Source organism: Calliphora vicina, chromosome 2, assembly GCF_958450345.1.
Source record: "Calliphora vicina chromosome 2, idCalVici1.1, whole genome shotgun sequence".
Lineage (NCBI taxonomy): Eukaryota > Metazoa > Arthropoda > Insecta > Diptera > Calliphoridae > Calliphora > Calliphora vicina.
The window spans coordinates 88,231,782-88,247,732 of NC_088781.1; the positions used below are offsets into that span (position 1 = coordinate 88,231,782).

The 15,951-nt window shown below is 33.7% G+C and overlaps 1 protein-coding gene across 1 annotated transcript; it reads left to right on the top strand.

Annotated features, from left to right (window-relative positions):
- Positions 1-583: 583 nt before the first annotated feature.
- On the top strand, positions 584-5,926 carry LOC135950652 (uncharacterized). Its single transcript, XM_065500183.1, has one exon. It carries the CDS (start codon positions 584-586, stop codon positions 5,924-5,926), a length of 5,343 nt encoding a protein of 1,780 aa, XP_065356255.1.
- The last annotated feature ends 10,025 nt before the right edge of the window (positions 5,927-15,951 follow it).

Consider the following 15,951-nt stretch of genomic DNA (forward strand, 5'->3'; position numbering starts at 1 on the left):
CAAAAATTTTAATGAAATTAAAATTGATAAAAATATTAGTCTACATAGGTACTAATAATTGTTTAAACCGCTTCATTATCAATCTCATTGTTTCATTAAAACTAATTTTTTCGATTATAAGTGTATATTCTATTAATTTTGTTTTACTAGATTACAACTATCTAGTGCATTTACCCCATAGCTAAGCTATCACAAAAGGATATAGAAAAAACACTCTGTAATTAACCGCTGCTCCCATTTGTGTACAAACTATTTTATACTTAATACAAAATTCTAATGATATACTAAAAAGTGAACAAATAAATAGGATTTATATCTCTTGTTTTCTTTTATACTAGTACAGGATCTAGTACGATAATTAAATAACATTATATTTCGAAAAATTTAAAATTAATTAAATACAAATTTAATTATTCTCTAAAAATTAAAATAAAATTTGTTCTAAACTAGAAAAATTTAACTGCACATCTCAAAAGTTTATATCTCAATATAATACTTTATAATTTAAAAATTTTACTCTGTATAACCACAGAAACCTAATTCCTTGAATAAAATACAATATCAAGTACAATTATCAAACAAAATGCCGCGTGAAACAGAAAATTCACCTGCAGCTGATAGGTCATTTAATCCATCCTACAAAGATTATTTTAAATTTGATTGTGAACATTTGCTTCAGTATTGTGGAAAGGTGAATGAGAGCCGAAGAGAAGATCAAAACGAATCTATATTAGAGGCAAGGTTAAAAGAAATAGATGCAAGATGGACAAACGTAGATACTTCATATCAAAAGGTAATGTTATCTCAAGATGACGTAATTGATGCAGAATTTAAGAACCAAGCAAGAGAGGAATTTGATGCTTGTAATGACGCATATGTACAGAGCACATCACAAATTTTTGAAATTCTTAAAAGTATCCGCTTAGATACAGTACAAATGCCAATGTTCCAATCAACATCTCGTCACTCTGTCCCAAATCAAAATCCAATGAGCGATAATTCAAGTATTTGCATTAAACTCCCCCCATGCGACACAGAAATATTTAAAGGCAGTTATGAACAATGGCCCTCGTTTAGAGACATGTTCACTGCAGTTTATATAAATCATTCAAAACTTACTCCTGTAACTAAGCTATACCATCTCAGGAACAAGACAAGAGGCGAAGCAGGTGCTATAGTTAAACGATATCCATTATCTAATGATAATTTTGAATTAGCTTGGAATGCGTTAAAAACAAGATACGAAAACAAACGAGTTTTGGTAGATAACCAAATCAAAATCTTGTTTGATATACCAGCAGCAATTAATGAAGATAGTGAGTCCATAAGAAAAATACAGTCGTCAGTAAACGACTCATTAGCAACACTCAGAACTCTAGGGGTAGAAGTAAATAGTTGGGATCCCATTTTAATTCGTCTAATATCAACAAAATTACCAGATTGTACTTTAGAACTATGGGAGCAATCACTGACTTCCCCTCGTGAACTACCAAAATGGTCACAAATGTCACAATTTTTAGTTGACAGATACGAAGCGGTAGAGCGGCTAACAAGCATAAAAACCACAAAAGACAGTTTTACACTGTCTAATACGAAAAAACCTAATATTCAAACATATACATCCCAAGAAAACATAAACACAAATTGCAAACTATGTAATAATGTACATTATTTAAGAAATTGTCCCAATTTTAGAACTTTTTCAACACAACAAAGAATAGATTATGTTTTCAAAAATAAAATATGTAACAATTGTTTAAGTCCTTCGCATATTAAGGCAAATTGTAAAAGTAAAAGAACATGTTTTTACTGCAAAAAAGATCACCATTCATTATTGCATATTGCACACAAATCATCAAATGTACAAAAAACATCTGAAAATACTCAAACCAATGGTAATGGTAATCAAAATAAAAATATTGTTCAAAATACAAATACACAAACAGAACAGCCAAGTAATTCTTACAAAGATGAACTTCCAACTACCTCACGGCGTGTTCAAGCAAACTGCTCTACGAGCAACGAAAACATTTTATTGCGTACAGCATTGATGCAAATAGAGCATCAAGGCGAAGTTTTCACGATAAGAGCTTTAATTGATCCAGGCTCTCAAAGAACCTTCATAACAGAAAGAATAAGAAGTCGGTTACAGTTGCCTTATAGAAATTCATATTTTGAAATTATTGGAATAGGAGGTCAAAAACAATCAGCTAAAAAAGAGTGTGATTTCACATTATTTGCAAGAAAATATAATCTGAGAGTCCCAATTAAAGCAATTGTTTTATCAAATGTTACTAAAACACTTCCAGCTGTTACGTTTAATGTCCCATATTCAGCAGAACTTAGAAAATTGGATTTAGCAGACCCGAATTTTAATAAATCTTCCCAAATTGATCTTATTCTTGGCAATGATTATGAACATTGTCTAAACCTCGAAGGGATAAAGAAAAATATATGTGGCCAAACATCAGCTTACAAAACTATATTTGGATGGGTGCTTAGTGGACCGATGAAAACGAAAACCGTTCAAACATTCACAACTGCTGTCACTTCATCAGAATCTTCAGAACTCAGCACACTATTGAGAAAATTTTGGGAGCAAGAGGAAATACCAAAAACTCGCTTTAAATCCGAAGAAGATGAATTTGTTGAACAATTTTTCACTAAAACAACTACTCGAAGCAAAGATGGACGATATATGGTAAGGCTACCATTCAAAAAGGAATATCCCGAATCGGTTTTCTTAGGATCGTCTAGATTCATCGCACTCGCTCAATATGCCAGTATGGACAAAACATTAGGAAAAAATAAAGAATTGCAAGCTGAATATAAAGCTGTTTTGGATGAGTATTTAACTCTCGACCATATGGAAGAAACAACCTCAAACGAAATCAATTCTGAAGGTAAACATAGCTCTTTTTATTTGCCCCATCACGCGGTCGTGCGACCAGAACATAAAACTACAAAGGTAAGAATTGTGTTCAATGCCTCTAGGAAAACAAAATCCAAATTTTCACTAAATGATGTTCTGTACACTGGTCCTACAATTCAAAATGATTTAATAACTGTAATTCTGAATTGGAGAAGATATAAATATGTGTTCAGTGGTGACATACAGAAAATGTATCGTCAAATCCTAGTTCATCCAGACGATAGAGCATTCCAGAGAATTTTATATCAACCTGAACCAAATGGCCCTATTAAAGATTTCGAATTGAAAACAGTAACGTTTGGAGTAAATTGTGCGCCTTTTCTAGCAATTCGTACGTTACATCAACTCGCTTCAGACTCAAAAGCCGAATCCCCCCAAGCATCATCAATTTTAAGGTACGAAACTTATGTAGATGATATTTTAACTGGAGGTTATTCAATTGAAGAAACTCGTTACGCACAAAATCAGCTAATTAAAACTTTAAAATCTGCTGGATTTTTACTCAAGAAGATAACAGCAAACGATTCTCAATTATTATCAGATTTACCAACAGAGGATATATATGATTCAGATTTTTTACGTTTCCACGAAACTAGCTCAACTAAAACTTTAGGCATAAAGTGGAACGCAATCACAGATACATTTACTTATAATTTCTCATCAATAAGTCCTTCTACGAAAATAACAAAACGCCAAGTTCTATCATCTGTCGCAAAACTATTTGATCCAGCTGGATGGCTAGCTCCTATAGTAATCAGAGCAAAAATATGTATGCAGCAATTATGGTTAGACGGTATAGAATGGGACGAAGAAATTAACGCGGAATCTCTACAAAATTGGAACGAGCTAGTTCAGGACTTGTCTGAAGTTGAACTAATATCAATTCCTCGTTGGATTCAACTTATGCCTAGCGACACAATCCAAATTCACGGATTCTGCGATGCATCGAAATCCGCATATTGTGCTACTGTATACATTCGGTGCCAAACAAAAACTCAAAACACATTCTCAAATTTATTGGTAGCAAAAAGTAAAGTAGCCCCTTTACAAACTGTTTGCCTCCCGCGCTTAGAGCTTAATGGCGCAGTGCTATTAGCAAATTTAGTTAATTATGTAAAAAATTCTATCAATTTCAGTAATAGCGAGATATATTTATGGTCGGACTCAGCTATAGTCCTAGGATGGTTATCAAAACCACCTTCATCGTGGGAAACCTATGTGGCGAACAGAACAGCACGAATACACGAATTAATGTCTGATGTCACATGGCGACATGTCCCAACACATGATAATCCAGCTGATCTGGGCACACGAGGTTGTAAAGCCCAACATTTGGTAAATAATTCACTTTGGTGGAATGGACCATCATGGTTACAAAAACCTTCATCAGAATGGCCCAAAAGAAATATTTTAAATCGTAGCTCAGAAGATAAAGAAATACAATCTCTACATGTTCAGATTGAAGCAAATGATATATTGGACAATTTTTCATCATACAGTAGAGCTTTACGTGTAATATGCTACATTTTTAGATTTTTTCATAATACAACGAAGAAAATGCGACAAAATGTTGATGAAAATACTCAAGTCTCTTTGACACAAAATGAGATGAAATTTGTTAAATCGAGACTAATTGTTTTAGCTCAAAAAAGATTTTATAATGAGGAATATCAATGCGTTAATGAATCAAAAAATATTTCAAATAAAAGTCCTTTGAAAAGTCTAAATCCATTTATGGATAAAGACTCAATTTTAAGAGTAAATGGTAGATTATCCCAATCATCACTACCATATGGTGAACGTTACCCAATTATTTTACCAGGCAACTCCCGATTTTGCCAATTGTACTTACACCATTTGCATGAGTTTCTCTCTCATGCTGACTGCGGTCAAATGTACAGAATTATACAAACTGAATTTCTCATATTCAGGTTAAAACCACGTATCAAAGGAATAATACGTAAGTGTAAAAGATGTATAATGTATAAACAACAGCCAAGCTCTCAAATAATGGCTCCTTTACCTCCGGAAAGATGTACTCTCTCTCTTCCTTTCCAGGTAACAGGAATTGATTTTGCTGGACCATTCGAGACAAAAACATCGATTCTAAGGAAATCTCCAATAACTAAAGGATACGTAAGTGTGTTTGTATGTTTTAGCACAAAAGCTATCCATTTAGAGCCTTGTTCAGAGTTATCCTCAGCGGCGTTCCAAGCTGCTTTCGCTCGCTTCATCGGGAGGCGGGGGCTCCCCCAAAGGGTAGTTACAGACAATGGACGAAATTTCTTAGGAGCTAGTAGAACTCTTGAACGAGAATTTTCTGCGTTTGTCAAAAATAGTGCCCAAGATGTAGCTCAGAAATACATCACATACGGATTTGAATGGAAATTCATTCCACCTCACGCTCCTCATATGGGAGGCCTTTGGGAGGCAGCCGTAAAGAGTTTTAAATATCATTTTAAGCGAATTGCAGGTTCTCATAAATTTACATTTGAAGAATTCGCTACAGTTTTAGCACGAATAGAAGGAGTACTCAATTCAAGGCCTATATCAGCAGTTTCGGAAGATCCCTCAGATATCACAGCTCTAACGCCTGGACATTTTCTAAGAGGTGCCCCCTTGATGGCATTCCCTGAACAAGATTGTTCAAACATGTCGATTTTAAATCGATGGGAAAAACTGAAAGCCATACATCATCAATTTGCTCAACGTTGGAAAACTGATTATCTAAAATCACAACATAAAAGGTATAAGTGGAAAACCTCATGCAAAAATATGCAGATTGGTGATTTAGTTATTGTTATGGACGATCTACTACCACCTCATGAATGGAATCTTGGCAGGATCGAAAAAACATTTTCTGGTTCAGATGGTAATGTACGAACTGCCAACGTACGCACCGCTAGCGGTGTAATTAAGCGCCCTATTGTCAAATTATGTTACCTCCCTTTTTTAAATCAAGAGGAAGCTCAAGTTGACTCAAACCTTAAGTAATCCTCTCAAATATTTTCTTATAATTATTTCTAAAACAGTCTCAAATATTGTATTCAAAATTATTGTCATAATAAAGATTTCCAATTATTCAAAACTCATTGCTGTTTGGTGGCTTTTACCCACATCCATTTATTATCCAACAATTTCCATATAACATACTAATTGAATTGTGTTTTCCTTATTATATACTTTCCCAGCAGGTCAAATCGACGACTGACAGCAACTCGGGTCCCCAATGAGACTCAAAACCCGACCGATGAGAGAAGCGTAGTCCCGAGGGATTTAGAAGTATACTATTGCATTATTTGCAAAGGGTATCACGGCCTCAAATTTTGCCGGAGATTCCGGAAAATGACGCCAGAAAGAAGACGTGACATTGTTGAGCGTCTTGGCTACTGTACCAATTGTTTGGCTCGAAGCCATACTATAAGGTCGTGCACCTCGATGGAGTCTTGCATAAAATGCAACCAACTCCACCACACCATGTTGCATCCATCGAGGACACGCAGCCCATCGCCCAACATGTCCACCGTCAGCAGTCGACGCAATCGGGATACCGAGACCCAGATAGAACCACACCAACAACCACTTCAACATCATCATCAACATCGTCAAATTCATCATCAGCGTCGTCAACATCATCATCAGCATCGTCAACACCGGAACAATCACCCTCGTCAGCCACATCATCGTCGTCATCAACGCCAACAGCCACATCATCGTCGTCATCAACGCCAACAGCCACATCATCGTCGTCATCAAACTCAACAACGTCATCAAACTCAACAACATCAACTTCAACAATCACCAGCTCCAGTTGTTTCAACTATCACACCACCAGTGCCAGATCAACATATCTTGGCTGAAGCTATTAAATCGCTGGCCAACGTATTATGCTTTCAAAGCAAGCCAGAATAAACCAGGCAAAGGCCGAGGCCGGCGCCATGTTTAAACTACGGTTTAAACCATATTTAATTGAATTTTTATATTTTATTTTTATCAATTTTACTAATTGAATTTTATAATATTATTTGAATTTTGTACTATTAATTGTATTTTATTATTGAATGAATTGTATTAAATGAATTGTGTTAGCTATTGAATTTATATACATAAAATCAAATATTACTGAATTGTTAATATTTTTAAATGAAGTTAAATAAGTACTACCTTAATATTTAACATAATAAGTAACTACAATATTAGTAATTAAGTACGATTAGAATAATGTTGCTAACGGTATGTTAGCTATACATAAGAAATTCCAAAACATCTTCGGGTTTTGGAAGTTAAAACTAGGTTTCCTTATTAAAAACAAAATTATAATTTGTCACTTCTTACCTAGCAACAGAAGCCTTAAGTTGCATATTTTACAACCCTTTTTTATTTTAAATAAACATTAATTTTATTTATAACGTTTACCGAAAAATCCTTGGCTTTATAAATTTTGGTCACACATATACACTAAAAAGGTAAAGTACCCATCACAATTGTACATATATGTCTCAATATATGTACATATTAACAACAATAATAACCCATTTTACCTTTTCTCTATCTTCATATATCAATAACCCAATAATTATATTCGCTTTATGAGTGAATATAATTATTCATTTTCTCCCCAAAATAATATTAGCCTTCAACTTAATAAAGGAGAAAATTTAAATATAATTTGTTTCCCCATACAAATTATTTCATTTGGGACATTTTTCGAAAAATGTCTGATATACCCGCATATATGTCGGGTACTATTTTAGCTAGCTACTTAAGTTATACCTTATTAGAAAGCTACATTCTCAAGCAATCCAAATATAAACAAATTTAGCTTCCTAGCTCTTTAGGGACATCCAAAATTGCGATTTATATGAAGTCGTTAAAAACTGGGGTAATTTTGGGACATTTTTCGAAAAATGTCCGATATACCCGCATATATATCAGGTACTATTAATCGTAGCTACTTAAGTTATACCTTATTAGAAAGCTACATTCTCATGCAATCCAAATATAAAAAAATTTGGCTTCCTAGCTCTTTAGGGACATCCAAAATTGCGATTTATATGAAGTCGTTAAAAACTGGGGTAATTTGGGACATTTTTCGAAAAATGTCTGATATACCCGCATATATATCGGGTACTATTTATCCTAGCTACTTAAGTTATACCTTATTAGAAAGCTACATTCTCATGCAATCCAAATATAAACAAATTTAGCTTCCCAGCTCTTTAGGGGCCTCCAAAATTGCGATTTATATGAAGTCGTTAAAAACTTGGGTAATTTTGGGACAGTTTTCGAAAAATGTCCGATATACCCGCATATATATCGGGTACTGTTTTAGCTAGCTACTTAAGTTATACCTTATTAGAAAACTACAATCTCAAGCAATCCAAATATAAAAAAATTTGGCTTCCTAGCTCTTTAGGGACATCCAAAATTGCGATTTATATGAAGTCGTTAAAAACTGGGGTAATTTTGGGACATTTTTCGAAAAATGTCCGATATACCCGCATATATATCAGGTACTATTAATCCTAGCTACTTAAGTTATACCTTATTAGAAAGCTACATTCTCATGCAATCCAAATATAAACAAATTTAGCTTCTTAAGTTATACCTTATTAGAAAGCTACAATCTCAAGCAATCCAAATATAAAAAAATTTAGCTTCCTGGCTCTTTAGGGGCCTCCAAAATTGCGATTTATATGAAGTCGTTAAAAACTGGGGTAATTTTGGGACAGTTTTCGAAAAATGTCCGATATACCCGCATATATATCGGGTACTGTTTTAGCTAGCTACTTAAGTTATACCTTATTAGAAAACTACAATCTCAAGCAATCCAAATATAAAAAAATTTGGCTTCCTAGCTCTTTAGGGACATTCAAAATTGCGATTTATATGAAGTCGTTAAAAACTGGGGTAATTTTGGGACATTTTTCGAAAAATGTCCGATATACCCGCATATATATCAGGTACTATTAATCCTAGCTACTTAAGTTATACCTTATTAGAAAGCTACATTCTCATGCAATCCAAATATAAACAAATTTAGCTTCCTAGCTTTTTAGGGGCCTCCAAAATTGCGATTTATATGAAGTCGTTAAAAACTGGGGTAATTTGGGACATTTTTCGAAAAATGTCTGATATACCCGCATATATATCGGGTAGTATTTATCCTAGCTACTTAAGTTATACCTTATTAGAAAGCTACGTTCTCATGCAATCCAAATATAAAAAAATTTAGCTTCCTAGCTCTTTAGGGGCCTCCAAAATTGCGATTTATATGAAGTCGTTAAAAACTGGGTTAATTTTGGGACAGTTTTCGAAAAATGTCCGATATACCCGCATATATATCGGGTACTATTTATCCTAGCTACTTAAGTTATACCTTATTAGAAAGCTACATTCTCATGCAATCCAAATATAAACAAATTTAGCTTCCTAGCTCTTTAGGGGCCTCCAAAATTGAGATTTATATGAAGTCGTTAAAAACTGGGTTAATTTTGGGACAGTTTTCGAAAAATGTCCGATATACCCGCATATATATCGGGTACTATTTTAGCCAGCTACTTAAGTTATACCTTATTAGAAAGCTACAATCTCAAGCAATCCAAATATATATCGGGTACTGTTTTAGCTAGCTACTTAAGTTATACCTTATTAGAAAACTACAATCTCAAGCAATCCAAATATAAAAAAATTTGGCTTCCTAGCTCTTTAGGGACATAAAAAATTGCGATTTATATGAAGTCGTTAAAAACTGGGGTAATTTTGGGACATTTTTCGAAAAATGTCCGATATACCCGCATATATATCAGGTACTATTAATCCTAGCTACTTAAGTTATACCTTATTAGAAAGCTACATTCTCATGCAATCCAAATATAAACAAATTTAGCTTCCTAGCTCTTTAGGGGCCTCCAAAATTGCGATTTATATGAAGTCGTTAAAAACTGGGGTAATTTGGGACATTTTTCGAAAAATGTCTGATATACCCGCATATATATCGGGTACTATTTATCCTAGCTACTTAAGTTATACCTTATTAGAAAGCTACGTTCTCATGCAATACAAATATAAAAAAATTTAGCTTCCTAGCTCGTTAGGGGCCTCCAAAATTGCGATTTATATGAAGTCGTTAAAAACTGGGTTAATTTTGGGACAGTTTTCGAAAAATGTCCGATATACCCGCATATATATCGGGTACTATTTATCCTAGCTACTTAAGTTATACCTTATTAGAAAGCTACATTCTCATGCAATCCAAATATAAACAAATTTAGCTTCCTAGCTCTTTAGGGGCCTCCAAAATTGCGATTTATATGAAGTCGTTAAAAACTGGGGTAATTTGGGACATTTTTCGAAAAATGTCTGATATACCCGCATATATGTCGGGTACTATTTATCCTAGCTACTTAAGTTATACCTTATTAGAAAGCTACATTCTCATGCAATCCAAATATAAACAAATTTAGCTTCCTAGCTCTTTAGGGGCCTCCAAAATTGCGATTTATATGAAGTCGTTAAAAACTGGGTTAATTTTGGGACAGTTTTCGAAAAATGTCCGATATACCCGCATATATATCGGGTACTATTTTAGCCAGCTACTTAAGTTATACCTTATTAGAAAGCTACAATCTCAAGCAATCCAAATATATATCGGGTACTGTTTTAGCTAGCTACTTAGGTTATACCTTATTAGAAAACTACAATCTCAAGCAATCCAAATATAAAAAAATTTGGCTTCCTAGCTCTTTAGGGACATCCAAAATTGCGATTTATATGAAGTCGTTAAAAACTGGGGTAATTTTGGGACATTTTTCGAAAAATGTCCGATATACCCGCATATATATCAGGTACTATGAATCCTAGCTACTTAAGTTATACCTTATTAGAAAGCTACATTCTCATGCAATCCAAATATAAACAAATTTAGCTTCATAGCTCTTTAGGGGCCTCCAAAATTGCGATTTATATGAAGTCGTTAAAAACTGGGGTAATTTGGGACATTTTTCGAAAAATGTCTGATATACCCGCATATATATCGGGTACTATTTATCCTAGCTACTTAAGTTATACCTTATTAGAAAGCTACGTTCTCATGCAATCCAAATATAAAAAAATTTAGCTTCCTAGCTCTTTAGGGGCCTCCAAAATTGCGATTTATATGAAGTCGTTAAAAACTGGGTTAATTTTGGGACAGTTTTCGAAAAATGTCCGATATACCCGCATATATATCGGGTACTATTTTAGCCAGCTACTTAAGTTATACCTTATTAGAAAGCTACAATCTCAAGCAATCCAAATATATATCGGGTACTGTTTTAGCTAGCTACTTAAGTTATACCTTATTAGAAAACTACAATCTCAAGCAATCCAAATATAAAAAATTTGGCTTCCTAGCTCTTTAGGGACATCCAAAATTGCGATTTATATGAAGTCATTAAAAACTGGGGTAATTTTGGGACATTTTTCGAAAAATGTCCGATATACCCGCATATATATCAGGTACTATTAATCCTAGCTACTTAAGTTATACCTTATTAGAAAGCTACATTCTCATGCAATCCAAATATAAACAAATTTAGCTTCCTAGCTCTTTAGGGGCCTCCAAAATTGCGATTTATATGAAGTCGTTAAAAACTGGGGTAATTTGGGACATTTTTCGAAATATGTCTGATATACCCGCATATATATCGGGTACTATTTTAGCTAGCTACTTAAGTTATACCTTATTAGAAAGCTACATTCTCATGCAATCCAAATATAAACAAATTTAGCTTCCTAGCTCTTTAGGGGCCTCCAAAATTGCGATTTATATGAAGTCGTTAAAAACTGGGGTAATTTGGGACATTTTTCGAAAAATGTCTGATATACCCGCATATATGTCGGGTACTATTTATCCTAGCTACTTAAGTTATACCTTATTAGAAAGCTACATTCTCATGCAATCCAAATATATAAAAATTTGGCTTCCTAGCTCTTTAGGGACATCCAAAATTGCGATTTATATGAAGTCGTTAAAAACTGGGGTAATTTTGGGACATTTTTCGAAAAATGACCGATATACCCGCATATATATCAGGTACTATTAATCCTAGCTACTTAAGTTATACCTTATTAGAAAGCTACATTCTCATGCAATCCAAATATAAACAAATTTAGCTTCTTAGGTTATACCTTATTAGAAAGCTACAATCTCAAGCAATCCAAATATAAAAAAATTTAGCTTCCTGGCTCTTTAGGGGCCTCCAAAATTGCGATTTATATGAAGTCGTTAAAAACTGGGGTAATTTGGGACATTTTTCGAAAAATGTCTGATATACCCGCATATATGTCGGGTACTATTTTAGCTAGCTACTTAAGTTATACCTTATTAGAAAGCTACATTCTCAAGCAATCCAAATATAAACAAATTTAGCTTCCTAGCTCTTTAGGGACATCCAAAATTGCGATTTATATGAAGTCGTTAAAAACTGGGGTAATTTTGGGACATTTTTCGAAAAATGTCCGATATACCCGCATATATATCAGGTACTATTAATCGTAGCTACTTAAGTTATACCTTATTAGAAAGCTACATTCTCATGCAATCCAAATATAAACTAATTCCAAATATAAACTAAACTAAAAATGTCCGATATACCCGCATATATATCGGGTACTATTTATCCTAGCTACTTAAGTTATACCTTATTAGAAAGCTACATTCTCATGCAATCCAAATATAAACAAATTTAGCTTCCTAGCTCTTTAGGGGCCTCCAAAATTGCGATTTATATGAAGTCGTTAAAAACTGGGGTAATTTTGGGACATTTTTCGAAAAATGTCCGATATACCCGCATATATATCAGGTACTATTAATCCTAGCTACTTAAGTTATACCTTATTAGAAAGCTACATTCTCATGCAATCCAAATATAAACAAATTTAGCTTCCTAGCTCTTTAGGGGCCTCCAAAATTGCGATTTATATGAAGTCGTTAAAAACTGGGGTAATTTGGGACATTTTTCGAAAAATGTCTGATATACCCGCATATATATCGGGTAGTATTTATCCTAGCTACTTAAGTTATACCTTATTAGAAAGCTACGTTCTCATGCAATCCAAATATAAAAAAATTTAGCTTCCTAGCTCTTTAGGGGCCTCCAAAATTGCGATTTATATGAAGTCGTTAAAAACTGGGTTAATTTTGGGACAGTTTTCGAAAAATGTCCGATATACCCGCATATATATCGGGTACTATTTATCCTAGCTACTTAAGTTATACCTTATTAGAAAGCTACATTCTCATGCAATCCAAATATAAACAAATTTAGCTTCCTAGCTCTTTAGGGGCCTCCAAAATTGCGATTTATATGAAGTCGTTAAAAACTGGGTTAATTTTGGGACAGTTTTCGAAAAATGTCCGATATACCCGCATATATATCGGGTACTATTTTAGCCAGCTACTTAAGTTATACCTTATTAGAAAGCTACAATCTCAATCGCCTCCAAAATTGCGATTTATATGAAGTCGTTAAAAACTGGGTTAATTTTGGGACAGTTTTCGAAAAATGTCCGATATACCCGCATATATATCGGGTACTATTTTAGCCAGCTACTTAAGTTATACCTTATTAGAAAGCTACAATCTCAAGCAATCCAAATATATATCGGGTACTGTTTTAGCTAGCTACTTAAGTTATACCTTATTAGAAAACTACAATCTGATGCAATCCAAATATAAAAAAATTTGGCTTCCTAGCTCTTTAGGGACATCCAAAATTGCGATTTATATGAAGTCATTAAAAACTGGGGTAATTTTGGGACATTTTTCGAAAAATGTCCGATATACCTGCATATATATCAGGTACTATTAATCCTAGCTACTTAAGTTATACCTTATTAGAAAGCTACATTCTCATGCAATCCAAATATAAACAAATTTAGCTTCCTAGCTCTTTAGGGACATCCAAAATTGCGATTTATATGAAGTCGTTAAAAACTGGGGTAATTTTGGGACATTTTTCGAAAAATGTCCGATATACCCGCATATATATCAGGTACTGTTAATCCTAGCTACTTAAGTTATACCTTATTAGAAAGCTACATTCTCATGCAATCCAAATATAAACAAATTTAGCTTCCTAGCTCTTTAGGGGCCTCCAAAATTGCGATTTATATGAAGTCGTTAAAAACTGGGGTAATTTGGGACATTTTTCGAAAAATGTCTGATATACCCGCATATATATCGGGTACTATTTATCCTAGCTACGTTCTCATGCAATCCAAATATAAACAAATTTAGCTTCCTAGCTCTTTAGGGACATCCAAAATTGCGATTTATATGAAGTCGTTAAAAACTTGGGTAATTTTGGGACATTTTTCGAAAAATGTCCGATATACCCGCATATATATCAGGTACTATTAATCCTAGCTACTTAAGTTATACCTTATTAGAAAGCTACATTCTCATGCAATCCAAATATAAACAAATTTAGCTTCCTAGCTCTTTAGGGGCCTCCAAAATTGCGATTTATATGAAGTCGTTAAAAACTTGGGTAATTTTGGGACGGTTTTCGAAAAATGTCCGATATACCCGCATATATATCGGGTACTGTTTTAGCTAGCTACTTAAGTTATACCTTATTAGAAAACTACAATCTCAAGCAATCCAAATATAAAAAAATTTGGCTTCCTAGCTCTTTAGGGACATCCAAATTTGCGATTTATATGAAGTCGTTAAAAACTGGGGTAATTTTGGGACATTTTTCGAAAAATGTCCGATATACCCGCATATATATCAGGTACTATTAATCCTAGCTACTTAAGTTATACCTTATTAGAAAGCTACATTCTCATGCAATCCAAATATAAACAAATTTAGCTTCCTAGCTCTTTAGGGGCCTCCAAAATTGCGATTTATATGAAGTCGTTAAAAGCTGGGGTAATTTGGGACATTTTTCGAAAAATGTCTGATATACCCGCATATATGTCGGGTACTATTTATCCTAGCTACTTAAGTTATACCTTATTAGAAAGCTATATTCTCATGCAATCCAAATATAAACAAATTTAGCTTCCTAGCTCTTTAGGGGCCTCCAAAATTGCGATTTATATGAAGTCGTTAAAAACTGGGTTAATTTTGGGACAGTTTTCGAAAAATGTCCGATATACCCGCATATATATCGGGTACTATTTTAGCCAGCTACTTAAGTTATACCTTATTAGAAAGCTACAATCTCAAGCACTCCAAATATATATCGGGTACTGTTTTAGCTAGCTACTTAAGTTATACCTTATTAGAAAACTACAATCTCAAGCAATCCAAATATAAAAAAATTTGGCTTCCTAGCTCTTTAGGGACATCCAAAATTGCGATTTATATGAAGTCATTAAAAACTGGGGTAATTTTGGGACATTTTTCGAAAAATGTCCGATATACCCGCATATATATCAGGTACTATTAATCCTAGCTACTTAAGTTATACCTTATTAGAAAGCTACGTTCTCATGCAATCCAAATATAAAAAAAATTAGCTTCCTAGCTCTTTAGGGGCCTCCAAAATTGCGATTTATATGAAGTCGTTAAAAACTGGGTTAATTTTGGGACAGTTTTCGAAAAATGTCCGATATACCCGCATATATATCGGGTACTATTTTAGCCAGCTACTTAAGTTATACCTTATTAGAAAGCTACAATCTCAAGCACTCCAAATATATATCGGGTACTGTTTTAGCTAGCTACTTAAGTTATACCTTATTAGAAAACTACAATCTCAAGCAATCCAAATATAAAAAAATTTGGCTTCCTAGCTCTTTAGGGACATCCAAAATTGCGATTTATATGAAGTCATTAAAAACTGGGGTAATTTTGGGACATTTTTCGAAAAATGTCTGATATACCCGCATATATATCGGGTACTATTTATCCTAGCTACTTAAGTTATACCTTATTAGAAAGCCACGTTCTCATGCAATCCAAATATAAAAAATTTAGCTTCCTAGCTCTTTAGGGGCCTCCAAAATTGCGATTTATATGAAGT

Excerpts from the sequence above, each read along its gene's own strand:
- LOC135950652 (XM_065500183.1), top strand. The coding sequence starts at position 584 with ATGCCGCGTGAAACAGAAAATTCACCTGCAGCTGATAGGTCATTTAAT.